Source organism: Pinus tabuliformis, chromosome 7, assembly GCF_031772625.1.
Source record: "Pinus tabuliformis cultivar Carrire ecotype Pingquan chromosome 7, CPIR1, whole genome shotgun sequence".
NCBI lineage: Eukaryota > Viridiplantae > Streptophyta > Pinopsida > Pinales > Pinaceae > Pinus > Pinus tabuliformis.
The window spans coordinates 1,914,206,902-1,914,230,773 of NC_142293.1; the positions used below are offsets into that span (position 1 = coordinate 1,914,206,902).

General features: G+C 34.9%; 1 protein-coding gene across 1 annotated transcript; it reads right to left on the bottom strand.

Annotated features, from left to right (window-relative positions):
* Positions 1-1,129: 1,129 nt before the first annotated feature.
* On the bottom strand, positions 1,130-2,243 carry LOC149256155 (germin-like protein 8-14). Its single transcript, XM_089457381.1, has one exon. It carries the CDS (start codon positions 2,021-2,023, stop codon positions 1,382-1,384), a length of 642 nt encoding a protein of 213 aa, XP_089313507.1. The 5' UTR covers positions 2,024-2,243; the 3' UTR covers positions 1,130-1,381.
* Positions 2,244-23,872: the final 21,629 nt, after the last annotated feature.

Consider the following 23,872-nt stretch of genomic DNA (forward strand, 5'->3'; position numbering starts at 1 on the left):
TATTTGGTCTGAGCAGACATTAACCACCATCATCATCATCATCATAAAAATATTAACAAAACAAACTATCACCATATTATTTTAAGAGAATAAATTTTATTTCTACATTATTTATATTATATATACAAACTTTAAAACCATCTCAATCAAAAATAATTAATAATTTTAATATTAATAATTTTAAATATTAAAATTAGTTTTTAGTTAAATTCATATAATTATTAAAATAATAATTTAACATATATTAATTTAATATAATTTAATTTAAATAGTTAAGTGAAATAATTATTATCCTCTTTTCTCATTCCAAATCTAATATACCATCCACAGAATATAAAAACATCTATAAAATTTCATACTTTCATTCCAACCATATGTATATATATAATCTAGTTTTCCATTCCCAACAAAATTATAACATTCTTCAAAAATCTGATAAAATATTTTCTAAAAAATCCACTTATACGTACTCCATTTCTTTCAGGTTTCTTAACAAAATTATTACATCACAGAAGAAAATATCATACCATGGGTAACCTAGGAAACCACACCACCATTGCTGATCACAGTCAAATGCAAACCTGACGAATGATAATATATCGATCGAACAGAACATAAAGCCAATAAAAAGAGGAACCAGTGTAAGGCGTTCTTTAGTGCCTGTACACGGTTAAAGAAGGGAGATTCTCCGTCAGACAGCGCCCATTTCTATGAAATAAGGTACTGTTTTCGGATGAGTACTGGAGATTTTAATATTTTATGTTTCATAATGAGTGCCGGACAGTTCATATCTCTTGGCAGTGGTCGTCATCTTCAACCGGAGAAAGAAAAATCCCACAATACGAAGTGATTCACTATATTAACAGTCACTCTAATCTGAAATTCATAACAATAACAGCCACTTTAATCTGAAATTCATAACTAGAAAACACACAACGGGGATTGTTTTTACCCACAAAGCGGAGAATTGAAATCCCCAGTATTTCGTTTTAGCATTCAGATCAACCAGAACCGTGAAACCATGATTATACAAGTAAATTACTAGCTCATGCATCGCTATATATATCTCTGAGCAGTTAATATCATCAATTATGTCAGAGGAAGATAGTGCCAATCACCTGTCGAAATGTAGAGAGAAACTACAGCATTATTATATATAAAATCAATATTAAACTCTCAGTACAGATTAGGGTTTCAACAATAGTTTTTGACTTGATTCGGCAGACAACTTACTGGAATACATTACATTATTACAAATGTACTGTATAGAATACAATACATTATTACACTATTACAGGTGAAATGGAATCAAAAGACGAAAACACTCCTAAATCTAACCACAACACCAGATAACTGGAGACACTACGTAGCATTTAGTTACCTAACCGCTGCCTCCCAGGAAAGCCTTAAGGCGCTTGACCTCAGAATCTGAAAGAAACGTAGTCTTCTCAATGACAGCAGATGGAAGATTGCTGGCAAAGAGAGAAAGGGGAACAATTTGCAATCCAGGAAGAGGGCTGCTGAAGGAAGCAAATGCAATGGCTTTGTATTTCCCCGAATTGATCTGGTAATGAAGTAAACCTCTGGGGAACACCATGATGTCTCCTACATTCAACGTTTTTCTGTATACAGTATTGCTTGAGGATATGAATCCCGCATCTATCACGCCGTCAACAACCAGCAGAACCTCAGAGCCTGCTGGATGGATGTGCAGTGGAATAACACCGCCGGGCCCAAGGTCGAGTCTCGCGATTGACACACCAAGGCCGTTCACTGCAGGAAACTGCGTAGTGAAGGCGGGAGTTACAGCAGCACCGATGTTGTTGCTCACGTTCCCGGCCTTTTCCAATCCGGTGTAGAAAAAACTATCTGAATTTACAGACGAAGGCGCCTTGCAAGGGTAACCACTGGGAGTTACCTCCGACAACAAGTCTGCTACGCAGAAGTCTTGAGCAAGGGTTGGCTCAAGCGGAAAATTGCAGAGGAGTGCAATCAGTAGGAGAGAAAACATGGAGGCGGCCATGATTGATCAACCCAATCCTATAATTGCAAAATTGTATTTTCAATAGTTCACAAGTTGCAATTTCTCGTGAAGGACTCAATGCAATTTATAGGACAGGAGAAAAAAATCCCAGAAAGGTTTAAGCTGACCCTCCGGAATGGGTTTTGCAGTGGGGCCAATTAAGGAACCAGGCATGCTGCCATGAAAATGTGAACACCAGCCGTCTACTTTCTGCACAGCACCTATTGTCCACAGAAATGAGATCCATCAACCTTGTATAATTGTCTTATCACTGTGCGTCCATTGTCATGATGACAACAGAAATTCTCGTGAAGAACATGTCCATTCTGACACGGCCACCTGGAATTTTGTCGACCAAAGGCCAAATCGCTTCGAGAGACGAAAAGCCAGAACAGTACTCGTCTGGCCGACTTTGACTCCGTTTGTCTGTAAGCACGTCGAGGGCACTTAAACGATGAAAAGCTACGGTTGTCGTTACATTTCCACGTGAATTTGAGCTGTGGAGACAGATTTTTATTATGCTTTTTTAAGTTTTTCTACTTGAATTTTAAAAGTACTGAATGCTCAAAAATGAGATGAGTGGTGGGATTGGATATTGTGAAGTTGTGAATTTGCTACAGTGGGAAATCATATTTAGTTTTGTTTAGTTTTTATACGAGTAATGTGAACAGCGATCATGGATTGTTATGAGTAAATGTAGGGGAAATATAAGTTGAATCGTCATTTTTATTTATGGGAAATCATATCACTTGAAATTAGGCAGTTGGTGGTCAGTAAGAGGTAGTTTTTGGCTCATGCTAAAGGTAGTTTTTTGCTCATGCCAGATGTTTTTAGGTCGTGGGTCATTATTTGTTATGATTAATTCTTAATTATCAATAATCGTGTAGATTTTTTTAATAAATGATGATTTTATAAATTATTATTGCACTTTGATAATCTAAAATTTATTGAATAATGAAATTAAATAAATATATTTATATATAAATTATAAATAATAATTATGTTAATAAGTGTGTTTATTTTGGAATATGATTTTAGGATTTTAATTAATTAGTAATAATTATTAGATCTTTGTACAAATTTCATATTTATAAAATATTTTAAAATATTTTTAATAATATTTGTAAATTAAAGATTGAAAATTATTTTAAAAATTGTTATGAGTTTTTAAATTGTTTTTAATTAAATTAATTAATTATATAAATGTCATATAAACATGTAATATGTCATAATCGCAATGTAAAATGTATTATGAAATAAGTATTATAATTTCTATTAACATTTACAAATTATTTAAATTTAAATATATTTTTTTATGTAAATAAAAATATTTAATAATAATTAAAATTATCTCATGTAATCAAATAAAATAATTGTTATTTTCTCTCCAAATTTAATTTCTTATAAATAAAATTATAATAATTACTTTAATCATACATAGTAAATAAAAAATATTCATATAAAAAATTATATATATTGACTTCTCCAAAACCAGGGTTAAATCAATGACTAAATCTTATCCAAAATGTTTGAATGGTGTATTTTCTCATTATAACTTACTATCACATAGGTAAATGTTCATAATCTAAATGGTAACATTGTTTTCAAAGTCTATACTTCGATGCAGGATTGAATGCTTTAAATCCTCTTATCCTTTATTAGGTAAATGTTCATAAGCTAAATGGTAACATTGTTTTCAAAGTCTATACTTTGATGCAGGATTGAATAATTTAAATCCTTTTATCCTTTAATGTTCAAAGGCATGTATATAAAAAATACCTATAAGTAATTTGAATCTTTAAGTTGGTCTCATTTCACAAGGCAATATAAAATTTAATTAAAAAACCGTGTTAACATTTAATATTATAAAATTTAAAAACTACATTAGGTTGATAAATAAATATAATTGAATTGAAAATTAATTATAATTATATTTAATAACGATAATATAATTGATAGTAATGTTGGATTTTATTATATATAATTTTTCATATATAAAGTTTATACTTCATTTATATGGTGTAAAATAGATTGTATTGTTAAGTCATTTATGATGTGAAGGTGATGAGTTTAAAATTTATGGAAACTTTTTAGCTATGTTAAGTGCTAGTGTGGCTTTTACACATCATTTTGTTACCATTAGGTAAATGACTATTAATTCAGATTTCTCGCTATCCGATGAAGTGTTCCAAATATTCCCCTATAATGTTGGAATCAAAACAATCCCAAAGGCAGCAAGAATCCTGGATTACATTGCTGAAAAGCCTATTTTTAAGCACTTGCACAGTTTCCCTAGAAATTACTTGTGCAAGCACAATTTTTACCATTGTAGCTTGCGCAATGCTGCACTCTATCTTCCACTAAAAATTGCGCAAATCACTTGACGTGGGTAAAAATAAAAAGTGATTTCTAGAAATTTTGTTGGAGGAATATTTCCCCACCGAAGGCCTCGAGCCCCTACATACTTGGGCCTCATCCCTCTATTCATAGAGAAAAATCCATATGTTTGTGGAACCTTAATCCCTCTCTTTATGGATCTCATCCCTTGAAAAGAGGATCTCAACCTCTTCCTTTTGGCCTATAAATTCAACACACACCAAAGGGTAAATGAGGACTTCTGAATGTAGACTTATGTTGTCAGATTAGGGATGGAATCTTGTCACCTAAGGGGAGGATTGGAGACCATTGGGAGGAGGCTTACATCATCGAGGCTAACATTGTCCACTCCTTCTTGTTCAAGATTAATACAAGAAAATGTTTCTTTGCTATTTGCACTTGTTATGATGCTTTTTGCAAAACTCCTTGATCTTTTGCATAGTTTATATCTAAATACTGGATCAACATTATGATATATGATATGTTGCAATTTCCATTCACTTCGTGTTTGACTCTTTATTTGCATTATACTTTTATTCTGTGTTTGTTTATGTTTATGCAAATATTCTTTTGAAGGCATCGAAAGGACATCCACAAGCATTTTGTATAGAGGTAAGAGAATCTTGGACATTTCATATATCATGTTTCAATTATAGATTAAGGAAAAGTAGCAGCTATTTCTCTGTTTGTTTCTAGAGTTGTCTTTTAGTCGTTCTTGTCCACAAGAGTGATTTGTTTGCCATAACACCAGGTTGGGTGCAATCCCTGAGTGATTTGACAACTTAGATGCCTAAATACCCATGGGTCGCGGTTTCTCAAACCAAAGGTTAAGCCCATAGTCATGTCTAGAGGACACAATCAACTTGACAAACAAACAAAAAGTAAAGTTTATCTTATTGTATTACATCTTTTTTAATTATTTTAAACTCATGAAACCTCATATCTATAAAAGAATCAAATCTCTAAAAGCGTGAAATCTTTTTCAAGTTTTATATTTTAAAAATAATGTCTATATTTTATAAATATTTATCAAATTTATAATTTGAATATATATATTTCACTATATTTGGTGAATCAGTAATGTCAAATCACTATTTTTGGAAACAATGAATTACAACAACTACCACTATTCACCTCAATACCAAGTTATTCAAATTTTTATGCTGCTCAAAGCTTATAAGAATTGCTCATCACAAATTTCAACTTGTTCAAATTTTTGTCACATAAGCAAATATGTCTTTTGAGAATAGAACCCGAATAAAAGAATTAAACGCTCTAACTACCACTATAGTTATTATCCTTTGAACAAAGGTAGAAAGAAAATTAAAAGTGATACCTACCACTATATACTTTTTCTATATAATTTAAATATAGATATTAAATATTATAAAATTAAATAAAATTATAATTAAATAATCAAAACTATTATTTAAAAAAAACTATTATTTTCATCATCTTATTACATTCCTTTGTTATAAGCATACTCTAATGTCACTTTGTGACATTATCTTTTTCCTAATTAATTTAGAGAATATTCCAAAATCCTCTTACCTCTATTGGAATATTACCAAAATCTCTACTTAGTTTATTTTAGAGAATCATAAGTTCAGAAGGATCACAGAGGCATCTTCTGCCAGCCTGCCAGTGATAAACATTTTCATGGACGTATGTAATAAAGAGGTCAAAGATGCACATATCAAGCATTAATATTCATACTGGAAGCACCCGAAGCGTTGTTTTATATTATCATCACGCCAAAATTCACATACCAAACAACTAACCAGACAACGTCATCTGTCTCAATGAATTCGTTTCAAAGTTAACTAACCGAGTGATAAATCCAATTGCTGGTGACCTGTCGGACCATTCGTTTGAAAGTTTGATGCGATCAGGCTACTTAGGCGATTGAAAGCCACAGTCCATCCATGGAATATACCAAATATTCAAGAATAATTTATCTTATTGAGTTTAATATCTTGGTAGAATTTTGAAGTTAAATCTATCGGGGCCAATTTCAATGTTAATAGGAAAGAATTATCCATTTGTATGATGGTCATCTTAACACTCTGCAAGAATGCAGTGGTGTAGTTCTAATTTCCAAGTTCTTGTTGTCAATTCCTTACCATAAAATTTACATTTGTAAGTGGATAAAATTAAATTTTACCTAAATTAACTTTATAACATGAAGAACATCCCTATCAATTTTCCTTTGAATTTTCTAAAGTGAAAACCAAGTCATAGATATTTTTATTTTAATATTTTTTTTTGGATAATTTTATTATTTGTGGATTGTTTCTCAATAAAGATGTTGAATGGAATAGGCAGATTCTGAGATAAGGGTAAGAAGAAAATAATCGAGATGTCAGAGATAATATTGAAACGAATTGTAAGCTTTTTGAAGTAATATTTTTGAGCTCATCAATATATATCTTAAATTGTTGTTGATAGTAACTATTGTTATTAGTCTTTGATACTTTGGGGTTGCAGGGATTATTGTAATTGGTTTTTGGTTTTTTATTTCTTTTACACACAAATTAAATTTAATCAATTTAATTTAACTTAATACTTTCTATTTATATTTTATAAAACCATTTTTCATCTCTAATCATTATTTTAACCAATACTCAACTTGGATGTCTTATTCAAACCAAGATATACAAAAACTTAAGATAAATGTAAATTGATACATATAATTTTGGTTTCAATTAACTAACGTTGATATTAGCTTACAAATATTTTATGTTTACCAATTAAGAGCACAACTTTTATGTTTACAAGGTTGCCAAGGGTTTACACATGGGTCACACATGTTTAAACACTTCATAAACATGTTGCATGGCCATACTCCACTTGTCATTACCACCAAAACCTATATCGTAGGCCAAATGCTATATTGCAGCTTGTCAGGAGCTCAACTTCATTCAATTTTTGAAGATTTTGATATTGGCAGATTTCGCAAGAAAATGTTTGCTACGATGCTCAAAATCTCAAAATTGTGCCTGTGGTTATAAGTTACAGTCGCAAAAACTCAAAAGCTCTCATATTGTTGGTCCAAATTTTCTAACCTGTCATTTAAAAACACAATGAAAAGAGCGAAATGGTAAGTATGCCACAATAAGCAAAAACTGGGAAGCTCAAGGGTCTTATATATTTTGTGAGTGGCACATGAAATTTGAAATTTCGTCAAAGATAAACATAAGATTGCTTTTTTTACTTGGTTAATCATACAAAAGGATTTGTCAACTGACAATTTTTCAAGAGAAGATCGAAGTACTGTTGTTTCTGTAGCTAAATTTCCTTCTACTTGTAGATGTGGGAACTCCATGCTATCTACGGACAACAATTCGCAGTAGGAACAAGATGATAGAGAAAAGAACAATGGTAGGAAGAGTGGCTGAGAAAATGATAAGTAAGCAACAACTACAAGGAACAAGAGACACTCTCATGCAAGTTCAAAAAAACAGTACTAAATTTTCCATTTTTTTGACATCAGTTATATTTTTAATATTTTCTTGAGTTCCATAACTATGGAAAATATGTACTTCATCTTTGGGTGAAGACCTATATGCGGCCTCAAATATTTTTTTAGTGTATCATCTTGGAATTTTCAAAAGCTGCATGAACAGTAGAAACTCATCACTAACATACGCTAGTGGCAACAATACTTAAAATTAAGTCTAGTCAGGATAACTACACAAGCTACCATGCCTGTAGCCAGTCGAGTAGCCTTATGGGTATGGCCAAGGAGTTGTGGCATTAATTTAATATATAATAAAATTCCTTTCTCGTGTTCTCTAGAGAGAGTATAAATTTCTAAAAACCACTTATAGTTATGGCATGCAATAATTATCATGTATGAGGTGCCTAAATTAAATGCACATAGGTACTGTGGAAAGGAAAAAATAAAAGAGAGGGAGTGAGAGACTAACCATTCTGTAGAGCTACCATGTTCATAGTTCTTAATTGTATCCTCTACTTGAAGGAATTCACACATTTCTTATGTACTCATTGTATAAAAATAAGTAACCAAGACATGCAAACAAATGATTTTAAGTTTTCAAGTTCTACTTCAAGTTGTGAAAAAAAACATTCTTATTAACAACTTTAAAATTCACAATGCCACGCCAAAATGAAAATATCAACATTACTATTAAAGTAGAAACATGCATTAGGTGGCATGTTTAATGGGTAAAGCATATTTATACTGGTGTTTCTAGTGATTCTACCTGAAATGGTGCTTCGAGTTGATAAATTACAAAATCTGTGGAGAGACAAGAAGAAAAATGTTTCCAAGATCCAATACCTCATAATGACCATAAAAAAAAGTACTTTCCCCCTTAGAAATTACGTACAGGGTAGTACAAGTTATTTTAGTTGAGGAGGACCAGAGCATCCTTGCACTGAATGACACTACAGTGGCCCTTCTAGTAATGCATCATGCCTCATTCGGGGACATTGTTGCCGGCTCTGTGGAAAATAGATCTTAAGAATGGGTGATTGCCCATGCCGACCCTTCAATTGAATTAAAAAATATTATCTACTCATTATAGATCAGAGTTATGTGATGTGCATATAGGCAAAATTTTCATTACATCTTGACAGAGGAATCAATTGAAAGAGAAAAATGGACGTCAACAAGGTAAGAACCAAGTCACAAATGTGCATTGTAAACCCAACTAATCCACCAAACCATACACCGCTCATCATCAAGACCTCGCCCATACTAATTGAGGCATAAAGAAAAGGCACCTAGCACCGGTTCTAAAGAAGAAGAAAGAAAAAAAGAGAGAAAGTTGTGTTTCACTTAAAGACACAACTTATAGAATATATACATAACTCTACCAACAAACTCACTATCAAAAGGTTGGATAACTTAATCCATGAAAGGAAGACAATTATACCTCAAGTAAAGAAAGCTAGCACCCTGGAAGGTCACAATTACCCATATTGCCTGGTATTCCTGAAAGTTAGTGTAGAGTTTTGTTCTAATCATGTATTCAAGAAAAAATCAAGCCAATGATGCTAGCAACAACCCACTTGAGGCATGTGATGTCTATGTTTAACTAGAGCTTTTCCAACAACCAAGTGTACTAAATGCAATAAATTCTCTCACATTGAAAGGGCGAGATGCTTCGAGTTAAGAAAATTGAGCCCGCTAATAAAATACCTTTGCTGAAATTAGGGGCTATTTTTCTCAATCCACCAAATCTAAAACGAGTCCCACTATTGATAATTTATATCATATCTACGTTGTTGAATCTAACATTTATAATGTAAGGAAACAATGCTTTAGTTCTGAGGTTCAACTTGTAATTTATGTTCTGCCCACCACTTGGTGCCCGAAACTTTGAAATTTATGTTCTTCCTGCTACTTAGTGCCCGACTTGCTTAACCTAATCTATTTATTTCACTGTCGCATTGAGTTGAACCCAAATTCTAATCTATACTTCTAATTAGTTTGCACTAAGATGCAGTTGGGCACCCTCTTACAAGAGATTGAGTGGACTCTACTTTTCTCAACACATATAAGTGATTCGACAAATTTTAGTTTAGCTTCTTAAGTCACTTTATGCTAGCAATGCAATCACTACATCTACGCAATAGATCTGGTGGTAGGGACTTGCTACCTACAACCCTTCTTGTTTTATTTAGATTACAATGTGAAATATTATTTTATATTATATCATGTTATTTTGAATTTTTGGGGTTAACAAAATTTGTGATTTTAAATTTCATGAAATTATTATATTTAATGTAAATATAAATTCAATGATTTTAAATATTATTAATATAGTTTTATTAATAATAGTTAATATTAACGAATTTTAATAAATTTTAATATATCATAATAAAATATATGATTTATAATTTCATTAATAGATATATGGATGGTTTTGTTTCTAAATAATCTAAACTACTCTTCTATATTAATAATATGGTGGGTTTAAACATTTTTTAATTTAAAATTCTTACTTTATATCATAAAAATCTAAATTCAATTACTAAAATATTAATAAGCATAAACACAAATTAAATTAAATAATTAAAATATCGCATATTTTTTTCAATGAAAACAACATCAAATTTTAACCCCGTAACTTATTATTGTCCCACTCAAAAGTGTTTTGCTCGCAATGAGATGATTAAGATGTTTTGAAACTATATATATTTTTTGCCAATTTAAAAGATAAAAATATATGTTAAATTAAAAGATAAAAATATATGTTATTAATTTACACTTACAGGGATGTCAAATTTTAGTTAAAATTGAAAATATAAAAAATAAATAAAATAAAATTTATGTCATATAATTTTTTATTCGTTAAATCTTTCCTTTAGATTAATCATATTTTCAGATTTGATTGACATTTCGAACCAACTAATGTGGTTCATCCTAAGGACAAGGTGGAAAAAATCATACAATCTTCATGAACAAATAGTAAGGATGCATCATTTTCCAAGGTAAAAACTAGTCATTGAGAACTAGGCGTTGGAGATTAGGTAACTAAAAATACTAGAAAGGAATTATTTAACGTTTATTAGTTGTAAATTTAATAAAATATTATAAATATAGCTATAAAATTGGTTATAGGAGTATAAATAATAATAATATAGTTAGGAAAATTAATAAGGGGAATAAGAATAAGATTTAAATAAAAATAATTGTTAGGATATAATATTAAATCATAATAAATTATAGTTATATAATTAAAATTAAAATGAAAAGGGTATAAAGAGGTTAAGCGTAAGTGTCAAAATATTCTATAAGGGAGATTGATATTATAAACTAAAATTAAGAATACTCCATAAATTAATAAGAGGGTTAAGTTATAAAAACCTATGTTAGGAGTTGTTAAATACTATAAAAATAAAATAAAAATAAATAAATAAATAAATTTTAGATAAAAAAAAATAAAAGGAGCACATAATTTATCAAAAGGGGGGTCAATAAATATGACTTAAAACCAAAGAAAAAAGGGGATAATATAAGATAGAAAAATAAAAAGTACTAAGAAGCAAGAGAAATAATTAAAACGAAGATAACCCAAAAATAGGGGAGAAGAAAGAAAAAATAAAAAGAAAGAAAGGGGGAAGAGACAAGAGAATCATAGGAAACGAGGGTTGGAATCCATCTCTTGCTCAACTTCCAGGCATCATCTCTATTGATATTTCTATCATGCCTCTCAATTTTGATAGCCTCTCGAAGCTTCCTATGGTGGAAATGATCAACTCTAGCAATGACGTTGGAATCCTCAATACAAACATGGAGCTTGGATTTCTCTGCATGCTCAGTGAAGGCCGATGAGCGGGAACGATTGTGCCTTATGTCTGCAGTGTGCTCATGGATCCTCTAGTTAATTGATCGACCTGTTTCTCCAATATATGGAATACCGCAAGAACATGGAACCAAGTAAACACCTTTCATGTCCTTTGGGTCTATAGGGTCCTTAACCGAACCAAGAGAATTTCTAATGGTTCTAAGAGGTTTGAACGAAGATGAAACATTATTCCTCCGAAGGATATGGGCAATCCTATCAGTGGTCCCTTGAATAAACGAGAGATGAACCTTGGGGATAGAATCAAAATGAGCAGTTTTAACTCTTGGACCTTTACAAGATTTTTGAAAGGCCTTGAGGCTCTGAGTTCTGCTATATCCATTATTTTTGAAAACTTCAAGGAGATGAGATTTCTCCTACTCCAGGTGGTTTTCATTAGAGATTCTCAGAGCATGGGTAGCAAGGGTGTTGAGAACACCAAATTTCTAAGCAAGAAAATGATGAGAACTAGCATGAAGATATTGTTCCGTGTGAGTTTTTTTGCGAAAAACTTGGTGAGAAACGAAACCATCATCCATTCTAGAGAGGAGAATGTCAAGGAAAGGAAGGCACCCATCCACCTCAACTTCCATCGTGAACTTGATAGATTCAGATTGGGAATTAAGGTGGTTCAGAAATAGGTCTAATTTCTCACGGCCATGGGGCCAGACGACGCAAGTGTCATCAACAAACCTCTTCCATTTCTTTGGGCGAAATTGAGCTGAGGCTAAGGCCCTGGTCTCAAAATCTTCCATAAATAAGTTAGAGACAATAGGGGAAAGAGGTGAACCCATCGCAACCCCGCAGGTTTTCTCATAGAATTCACCTTGGAAACTGAAAAAAGTCAAGGTGAGGCAGAGGCCAACCAATTTTGCAGTGTCTTGGTCAGTGATCTGACTTATGACATCAATGGCCTCTTGGATGGGAATTTTGGTATATAAGGAGACGACATCAAAACTAACAAGCAGATCCCTAGGGTCTAACCTTACATCACTCCATTCTTTAACGAAGGATGCAGAGTCCTTAACAAAGGAATCATTGCGACCCACTAGGGGTTTAAGCTTAAGAGCTAAGAATTTAGCCAGAAGATAAGTAGGCCCACCTATTGTGTTAACAATAGGTCTTAGGGGGGCCCTAGATTTATGGATCTTAGGAAGGCCATAAATCCTAGGAGGGACGAGATTGCTTTCAAGGAGCTTTTTGGAAAGAGGATTGAGAGATGGATCCGACTTAATGGCTGCCGCTATATCCCTAGAAACAAAATTCAAGGGATTATTTTTAAGCTTTATGTAACAACCACTATTAGATAGGTGGTCAATCATTTTGTTGGTATAGTCAGATCTATCCAAAATGCCTCACCTTTGTCCGCTCTTAGAATGACAATGTTAGGGTTCTCCCTCAGGGATTTAAGGGTGAGAAACTCACCTATGCTAAGGTTTCTTTTAGGAGGCTTAGCCTTCCTAAGAACGATAGCACAATCTTGTCTTATTGCCTCCTTGGTAATATAAGGAAGATCCCTAATACCATACTCGATGTTACAAATAATATCATCGATGAGGATCTTCTTAGGGGCAAGGGAAAAATTAAGCCCTTTATTAAGGAGACTAAAAACAGAGGGATCAAAATTAGAACTCAAGAGGTTAATGACATTCTTATAACAAGGAAGAGAGGAGAAAACACTATTATTATTATTATTAAAGATATTTATATTATTATTATTGTTATTATTAAATAATAATAATAATATTATTATTATTATTAAAGACAATGATGTTGTTTTTTCAGTATTATTAAAAAGGTGATTATTATTATTATTATTTGGTGTTATATTTGTATCTACATTAATGGTATAATTATTATTATCAAACGTAAATTTGTTAAGAAATTTTTTATTTGAATAGGAATGGGTCAAACAAGAAATGGATCAGGCACAGGTCAAAGCAGGATTGGAGGAAAGCGTTGAGGAGGCAGTCGGACAATGAATCGAGGGTGGTAACCTCTAGAGTGAAGAGAAGAAGGAGAAGACGGAGCTGGGATTGATGGGAGGGGGTTGGACATTGGCACGGAAATTAGATGAGGACTTAGGTATGGGGGAGAACACAGAGGCTGCACAGGGGGATTCCTCGGCCATTTGAACAGAGGATAGGGTGAAGAAACTTGAAAGAGAAGGCGAGACGCAGCCTGAGGTGCATTCGGTCTAAGACAACGAGGATACACAGCCAGGTTGAGAAGACGAGGGCTGGGAGATGCCATTAGGTGGAGAAATTTAAGACTATTAAATGTGGTCTTGCTGAGTAGCAAGATGAAGAGGTGAGGAGGGATTAATAATGTTCAAAGAGAGATCAACTTCAAGGAGGGATGGACTATGCAATGGGCGAGATTCACGATCAAATCAAGAGGAGAGAATGCCATGGAGTTGAATATGAGATGAGGAGGCATAGAATAAAGAGAGAACCGAAGGGAGATTTGAAGGCTCAGAGAGGTCGAAGGGATAAAAAATCAAAACAAAATCAAAATTGGATAGCACTAAATGTTTATGAGATTGAGCCTGGTTTCTAGATACCCACGCTTTTAGGGCCGAAATATGTTGATCACTGATCCTTCTGGTTGCTAGAGATGAGGAAACCTGATCACCAAATGGATAAGGGATGACTTCGTCATTTTATTGAACTTGGTAGAATCCTTTTTCTTCGAGATATCTTCCCTATGTTGCGCCTTTGTTTCCAATCCACCTTCAATGACTCCCCAAAGAAAATTGGAGATATTATTCACCAGATCCAGATGGAGAAAGAGAAGCTTATGTGAAAGAAAGTCCAGATCCCTCCTTAATTTACAAATCTCTGACCTAATTAGAGGGAGACGATTTCTAATAAAAATGGATCAGTTTTTAGAATGGTTCAAAGGATGAGAAATACATGCAAATATTGGAAATAATGATGCATCCCTACATATTTCGCTAAACATAAGATCATATTTCATCTTAGCCACTTGCAGTCGAGCTCGTCCAAATTAACGAGCCTTAGCAACTATTTCCCTTCCGTGTAGGGTACTAATGTGTTGAAGCCCCGAAAATCGGGTCGACAACAAGGGGGATACCCACCCGGTCCGGACCTTGGTTGGCAGCTCCTTATCCGTTTGGTATAGCGGGTCCGACTGGGGATAATGGGACCAATTTCCCAATCTAGGGGTGTGTGTGTGTGTAGAGTTGGATGATGTTGATCTAAGAGTACTTAAAGCTAATTTAATTCAAACTTCTAAACTAACTCTATGCTATTGTAATCTAATAAGAAACAACACATCTAATCTACGCTAACCCGGGGTGTATTTCTTCTATTATGTGATATAAAGAGATTTCGAACAATAACTGGATCATTCAGCTATCATAAGAATAGAAATCAATTAAGATAAACCACTCTGCATAAAAAGTTAAGCAAAACAGTTGTGAACAAAATATCGCATAATAAGTTATTCATATATTAAACACAAATAAATGACTCCACTGTACAGAAGTGCCAAATGGTAACCCACAAATTCATGCATTAACATATAAACAACTGAAAACTGTATATCACTTTAAGAATATAAGCAGAAATTGGTCAAGAGATAAAAGTACCATTCATGACTGGTTCCGCTCATAAGCTTCAAGCAACAACGATTTATCTCTACTTGTTCTAACATCTACTAAGAGTACAAAAGTGCAACATCAGTAGCAGACATCAAATGCAAACATTGATAAATCTTGATCCATCCATTCATCAAAAACCCCCTCCGAGGGTGCAAAAGTGCATGTTCTGAGGACAAGTTTCTTGACAAATTTCTGGACCCTTCTCCAAATGCCTAAGAAGGGTTTAAATACTGCTAACTAATTAATCTTAATTACATAAATTTAGGACACGGTTTTAAATGACCGCCCTTCTACTAAAGCAAAATTATTTCTAAAAATTGAATCTAATTCCTAATCGTTTCTGTATTTGCTCCTTAGTGCTGTAAGCATGCAACATTCGCCTGGGAAGAGTTGGTTGGTCGTCTTCTCCTTTTGTTTGAGCTACGAAAATAGAAATAACAAGCGCTGGCACCGCTTTCTGGCAAACTAGAAGATATTTTCGAAAATATTCCTCTGGCTTGGTGTATTCACTGTGTGTATACTTGGTAATAACCCAAATTCTTCTCAACTGATTCTAATTTTGCTATTTCAGCTTCCGGCCTTGCGAATGACTGAATAAATTAGGGACTTTGCTCGCTGAACAATTTTCTGTATTGAAAACTGCCCCCGTTCTTTGTTCCAGGCTTTTCTGGTGCGTTTTCCTTCTTTATCGCCCTTTTCTTTTTGCTTTACCCAGTCTAAGCTTCAGGATCTTTTGTAAACATGCTGCTTTTGTGTGCCTTTGACTCTGAGTTTTGGATGGTCTATTGACATCAGTATCTGTTGAGTGATACTCTGGAATCTGTGGTCATGTTGTATGCAGCATCCGTTCGTGAAGGCATCTCTTCTCGGTTCTCCGAGCATTGACGCTTTCCCCTTTTCCTTAGATGTTTCCTGCACATTGCTTTATGTTAATTTCTGTCTTACAGTTTACGCAAAGGAAAAGAGTAATGATGAAAAGATTGACATGAAAGCTTTAAGCTCTAATGAATGCATAATCATGACACCCATAATGAACTGACTCTTCGAAAAACACAACACAATCCTTCTTGGATACTTTGGCATACAATTATTAATTTCTTTTAAGGCGCACACCCAATTTGGTCTACAGACAGCTTTCCTTGAATACTGTGCCGAGGAAATTTTGCGATGGGTGATATTTGCGACTCGCATCGCAGTATCGAGGATTGCGTTGTCAAGATGTGTCATCGCAGGAATTGATGATCGCATTCATCGCAGATCGCAACATCGCAGATCGCAATATCGCAGATCGCGAATCACAAATCGCGCTTAGTCATCCAATCATTGCGTGCTGCTTATGCGATGTTGCGATATGCGACGTCACATATTGGCCGTCAAATATTCGTTAAGTTTTTCATTTAAGAGTGCTTCATAATATATGTGATGCGATGAATTTCGCATCGCTTCTTCGCAGTTTATTGTGCGCATAGGAAAACGTTTCACTCTCTTCTCACGATGCGATACAACTTTAGGGAGTTAAAATACAAAAATTTTGATAAAATGTTTTTTTTGGATTTTTATTAAGGGTCCCCATTTGCTTGGTGTTATTGCTAATACCAAACAAAGTGGGGGGTTGTTGGTGGCCACAACAATGGCGATTCATTGTGAAGAACTAGTTATCTCTGCTTTTCTATTGAATTTTAACTTCCGAAGCAGAAAAAATTTCATACGTCTAAATTTTGTTATGGACAGATAGAGTACATTAAGCCTTATCCTATCAATGAAATTTTGTCTCAACCTTTTCATATTCCAATTGCTTGTTTCCTCAGGCTTAGTTCTTGTATTCACACCAGACATTACTTGGTCTTTTAAAGATAAAATAAGGTCCTCTCTGCGTGCCGGCTTTTTAAAATATGCTCATTTGTCGTAGGTAGAGCCTCTGCTGCCCCCAATCGTCCATAGCCTCGACAGGGTTACCTGTTACCCAACAATGATCCTTTATCCTGCTTAAGTCTATTTACAACTTTTCAGAGAAAAACCCCTTTTGACACTTTTTCCTTTTTTATTCTCTAAAGAACAATGTCTTGGTTTGGTGGCCAAATTATGACACAGTCATTCACTTGATTTACACTTTTGCTGAACAAGCTGGCTCGTGATGAGACCCCTTGTCTTTTGATTGCAACAATCTTGAGTCGCTGCCCTGTTTTGGTGGACAGTATTGGCAAAGTCAGCAAGTTATAATATCTGTGATCATGATAAGCCGGCTCGTGATGAGACCTCTTATTCTTTGAGATACAGTTTTTTCTCGGATTGTTCCTCTGAATGCTGGGATTTCCTTTAGCAGGGAGGAAGTCATTGTTTTTCCTTAAGAAAGCTCTGGACGACAATAATAGAGTTTGAAAACAGCAGTTTTATAGAGAATATTTATTTTATTATTGATACCTTTCATTGTGCTGATATAAAACAATTTTTTACCAAAGGTTGCTTTCATCAAATTTTTGAAGTTGAAACCAGTATCATGTCTAGGCTAAAGTTAACTCTACCTGTCAATAATAAATATCAGATTTTTCGAAAAATTTTGCTACTTGTACAAGCGAAAAAGCTCAAAATCTGATAGAGAATTGGTGTCTTTTTCATGAACCCCTTTAGTAACCATCTACAACTGGTTTTATTTATAAGAAAGAGAAAAACAAATAAAAACTAAAACTATCCTACAAAATAGAAGAGTGATCTTCTATGGAAAATATATTTTAAGGATATGTCCGTTAACAGGCAAAGAATCCCTTCTACCTGCTAAATCCTGCAACACAAACGTTGATGGGGCTATGACTTCTACAATCTGAAAAGGTCCAAGCCACATTTTCTGAAATTTTGTATGTTTGCCCTTTTCTTCATGAGCCTTATCCCATTTCAAAACTAAATCTCCCATCTGAAAATTCTTTCTGGTCATTATGATTGAGTCAAAAGAGGATTTTATCAGCGCTTGGTGATGAGCATGGGTTTTCTTAGCTTGTTTCGTTGTTCTTCTAATTTAATTATTTCCATTTGTCTTAGTTGTATGGAGGAAGTAGATACCTCATTAATGTGTTGTACTAAAGACAAAGAGGGAATGACTAAGTGAGTTGGAAGAACCACTTCTTTCCCATAAACTAAATTAAAGGGAGAAGTGTCGGTTGAAGCTTTCTCCGTTATTCTATCTTCCCATAAAGCATTTACCAACGCTTTGTGCCAATTCTTTTGGTTCTGGTCAACTATTCTTTTAATAATCCTGATCAGGTTTTTATTTGTCGATTCAGCCAATCCATTACCTTGCGGATAGTAGTTGGCCGAATATTTCAGTTTGAACCCTCTTTTAAGTGCAAACTCATTCATTTTATTTCCAGAAAAGTATGAGGCATTATCAAACATTAAGGCCGTTGGCAATCCAAACCTAGTGATTATAAATTGATCTATGAATTCAATAATGTTTTCAGAATTAGCTGTCTTGAGAGGAACTGCTTCTACCCATTTAGTAAAATAATCTGTTTCTGTGAGGATGTACCTATGCTGCTTAGAAGAGTGAGGAACGATCTCACCTATTATGTCCAAGCCCCACTGACTGAATGGTTGCTCGATGTTTACCGACTGTAGTGGCATGGACGGTTTCTTTTGTTTCCCTGCAGCAGTCTGGCATACTTGGAATTTCCTCACGTAACTGTGTGAGTCTTTGAACAACATGGGCCAATAATATCCTGCACGTAAGATTTTATGTGCGGTAGCATCTCCAGCATAGTGTCCGCCCGCTGGTCCATCGTGGAGTTCCTGCAAAACCTTTTCGGCTTCAGTTTTATCAAGACACCTAAGAAGCACAAAATCATAATTCCTTTTAAACAAAACATCATTTATGAGCTGGTATTGTTTAGCTTTCAATCTCAGAGCTCTTTTCTTGGTGTGATCCAGGTGTGATGGAGCATACCCGTTCTTAAGAAAATAAATGGTGTCAGCATATAATGATTCTGCATCGTTTAGGCTTACCTCATACGTATGTACCTCTTCAGATGAATTCTCAGGAATTTGCGATGCTCCAGCCAACATTTTGCAGAAGCCTTGACCCCTTACAATGTTTGCTGGTTTGATCTCAAGATCGTATTCTTGTAAAGCGGTGATCCAATTTGCTCTTTTTTCACCCACATCCTTCTGTATTAGAAGGTTTCTTACCGCTGGAAACAGTACTATGACCTTAGTATGGGATTTAAGTAAGAAAGGTCTGAAATATTTGATCGCTTTGAAAACAACATATGCCTGTTTCTCCACGTCTGAATAGTTGAGTTCAGCACCTTGTAAATTCAAGCTAAAAAATGCGATTGGAGCTTCCGCTTTCCCTTGATTTGCTTGAGTTAGAATCGTGGCATATGATTTCTCTGAGGCAAATGTGTATAAGATAAAATATTCTGAAAAATTTGGGGTTGCTAAAGATGGAGCCTTAATGATAGCTTGTTTGATCAGGTTGAATGCTTCATGCTCATCTTGACCCCATTTAAAATTTGAATTCTTTTTAATCATGTTTTGCAAAGGAGAAACAATACGTGAAAAATTTGGGACAAATCTCTTCACAAAATTGATTTGACCAAGGAAAGATTGCATGGCTTTTTTGTTATGAGGCATGGATATTTCAGAAATTTCTTTGATTCTGTCAGTTTCAATGTGAATACCAGATTTTGACACTATGAATCCTAGAAGTTTTCCTTCACTTAATGCGAAAAAATATTTCTTTGGGTTAAGTGAAATCCCATACCTTAAACATCGTTGAAAGATTTGTTTCAAGTCTTTGAGATGGTTGCTTCGCTTCTTGGAGTACACTGTTATATCATCCAAGTAAATCACTACAGATTTATTGACTAAACCTTTGAATGTGATGTCCATGGCTCTCTGAAATGTAGCACCGGCATTGATCAAACCAAATGGCATCTTCCGATATGCGTATGTGCCCCATTTAGTTCAGAATTTGGTTTTTAACTGATCATCGGCATGTACCAGCACTTGATTGTATCCTGAAAATCCATCCAAAAAAGACATTAATTCTGAGCCTGCTACTGCCTGTAATTTCTGCTCCATAGGTGGGAGGGGAAAATTGTCTTTTTGACAGGCTTTGTTGAGATTCTAGAAATCGATACAGATTCTAATATCTCTGTTTTTCTTTCTAACAGGTACCATATTGGAGACCCATTTGGAATGTCTGACGGGGAAAATTATTCTGGCTCTTAATAACTTATTTAGCTCAGTTTTTATCTGGATTTCTAAATTGGGGTGGATTTTTCTGAGCTTCTGTTGGACAGGTTTTTCATTGTCAATCATAGGGATAGTATGTTGAATGATAGAAGTGTCGTATGTCTTCAGCTCATCGTAATTCCAGGAAAAAACATTTTTGTATTGTCTCAAAAGACGGATATACCCTAATTTTTGTTCAGGGGCTAGGCCGTGGCCTAGATTAACGTTTTGTGGTTTATCATCGGTTCCTAGGTTTACTAATTCGTAGTTCAGAGTTGAACTGTAGAGTTTAGAATTGGTAGACCTTTTAAACCGACTTTTCAAATCATATAAGTCTTCTAACTTAACCACCGATTTAGGTATAGCATTAACAGTGCTATTTTGTTGTATTTGTCGATCATGATGGTCTTCGTCAATTATTTGATTGGAGTAGGATCCTTCAGAAGTGAGGAAATTTACAATGTAAGGATCGTCATTGAATACTCTCCAGTTTGTAATGTTGTCAAGGATGGACGGTTTAAAGATTAATTCTATTGAGAATCTATCTGGACTAAAATCTTCGGAGGGGATAAGTCTAGAGGCTACATTAGCTAACATGTCTGCGCTCGCATTTTGGAGTCTTGGGATTGACGAAATATTGAATGCTATGAATGTGCAGTCAGATCTTGTACTAAAGATTGATAGTGTTTCAAATGACCTGATAGGCAATGTATGGTGTTACATACATGTTTGACGATAATCTCAGAGTCTCCAAAGACTTGAAGGTACTTAACATTCAACCCGATTGCTTTGTATAGGCCTTGCACCAAGGCCTCATATTCCGCTGTATTGTTTGTGCAATCGAATTCAAGTCTGCATGTAAGCATGGTCTTATTTCCCTATGGGCTAATCAGAACGCATCATGCTCTTGCTCCCTCGTTAGATTTAGGGCCATCAAAATATAATTTCCAAAACAAAGATGTATTTACAGGTTTATCTAAAAAATTAACACACTTTGAATTATCAGTTTGGGAAATTTTTTTGACTTGGGACAAAACTGAATTTTCTAAGTAAGGTGAGGTATGAGCATTGAAATTACCGAGGACATGATCTACCGAGTAATTGCCTATGATACTGCTGTTGTATGCTATTGCTTCATTTTCTCCCTCCAATTCCGTTACTATGTACTTCTGGTGTAACTCTCGTTCAACCTTTATTTGGTTCGGTTTACCCTTGTAGGGTAACCACATGTGCGACCAGTCGGTTGAGAAGTATCCATGGAGTTTTTCGGACCAATCCCTGCTAAGAATCAAGCCATAGAATTTTGGGATATCAGCTACTAGAATGTCAATAACCTGACATACCTTCGGGTTAGACGACAATCTTATGGTCACTTGATTAAGTTCACCAATCACTTCGACTTGAGATCGATCAAGCTGAACTATGCGCACTGTGGATTTTTGTGGTTGAACATTCAACTTGGCACATATTGATCTGGGTAAAATATTCGTTGAAGCACCAGAATCTACCAAACAATTGTGCACATTTTTATTGAAAATTTCATAAGTGAGAAGAAAAGGGGGAGTGTAAGACCTTGATCTTCCTCCAATCAAGGTGATGTCATTTGGGTCAACCTTATTGATCGTGTTGGTTGGAGGCCTTCCCATGTTGTGGGAAGCTACAACTGTAGGCAAAGATGTAGTAGGCACGACATGTAATTCTTTCATCATTATCTTCTGTTGATGTTTCAATTTGCTCAATTCATAAAGAGTGATATTAGCCCTAGTCTTTTTCATGTCACCAATAATATTGTACTCCGTTTCATCCGACACAATCAGTGTTCTTGATGGAGGTGTTTGATCTGATTGGACTGGGCTAGATTGAGTCGCTTTAGTGGTCATTTTCTTTGTTGCGACTTTATCTTTTGCTGCAGGGTTTGCGCCCTTCTGCTTAGGGGTAGTTTGGGGAGGATCAAGTTTATTTTTGCTTCGTGTGCTAACCGGAAATGCTTCTTGATCTTCTTCTTGCGGGAGGATGAAATCCCACATTCCTTGTAGTTCCACAACTTCTTCGTCATCGGTCTGCCCTTCAGTGGTATTCTCTTCTTCTTCCTCTTCTTCGGATTCGACGTTTGAGATAGCGTTGGGTGGTTTCACATCCATTTAAGGACTTCTTTTAAAATCTCTGTAGGGATTTTTTGAGGAAGTTTCTGCTACTTGTTTTTTTATGTCAATCATCTCATTGGACATGGTTTTTAACACTTTTTGTAATCCTTCCAAATCGAAAGGCTCTTTCGTTTGTCTCTTCTTGGGGTCTTCCTTGAAGGAGACTTTCTTAGACTTGCGTTCCTCTATCGCAGATCTTTTTTCCAGGGCTACTACGCGTTTCTCTACTGCTATCGCCTCTGTCAAGTTTTCAACTAAGGTTGTCTTATTTGCCCTATCCCCGAAGATTTCCAAGTTTGATGGTAAGGCCGTAATATACCATTCACATCTTACTTCTTCACTGGGTTGGAAGCAGCAGGGATTTTGTTGAGGATTTTATTGAACCATAAATTGAAATCTTTGATGAGTTCTCTAGCCTTGGCTTTAAGAATGGATAGGTCATTGATTAACGTCGCCGTTGATCTGTTATCACCAAACTTGGTAAGGAATTGACTTTGAAAAATGTCCCAACTTGTGATAGACCTAGAAGGTAATGAAAAGTACCATGACCCGGCTGTTCCTTGCATTGTATAGGGAAAAAGCCGGACAACAACATCCTTGTTGGTAACTCCGTTGAGATTGACAGAAAGCATGAAATTATTAATATGCTCTTCAGCTAGCATGCCTACTTCTGGATTGAATTTGGGTAGCCATTTCTCAGGATGGGCCGGTATTTGGCTCAGGGGTGGAGGCATTAAAACTGCCCCACGATTGTTCCATGGAGACTGGGCCATCGTTGAGCTTCTAGTAAATGAAAGTGCAGAGGATGATCCCTGATGCTGGGAAGATGAAGATATTATGATCTTTGATGATTGAAGAGGAGGGGTTGTGGAAGATGGATGAGTGGTTTGGAATGAAGATGTGGGTGGCTGACTTCGTGGTGAGGGAGTTGAAATGGACGACGTAGATGAAAGAGTCTCACTGTCAGACTCTGGAGGTGTTTTCCTCGCTCTTTTCCTGGTAGGGAGAGGGAATTCAGTTGGTTGGATGCCAAAATTTTCACTCTTTAATCTGGTCAGGGGATGAGCAGGATTGTACTGCGAAGTCACGCTGCTTTGAGATTTATCAGACCTCTGTGTAAAAATAGAAAATCCCTGGAGTTTGCGAATCAGAGTTTGAACTT

Coding starts and splice junctions, on each gene's coding strand:
- LOC149256155 (XM_089457381.1), bottom strand. CDS start 2,023: ATGGCCGCCTCCATGTTTTCTCTCCTACTGATTGCACTCCTCTGCAAT.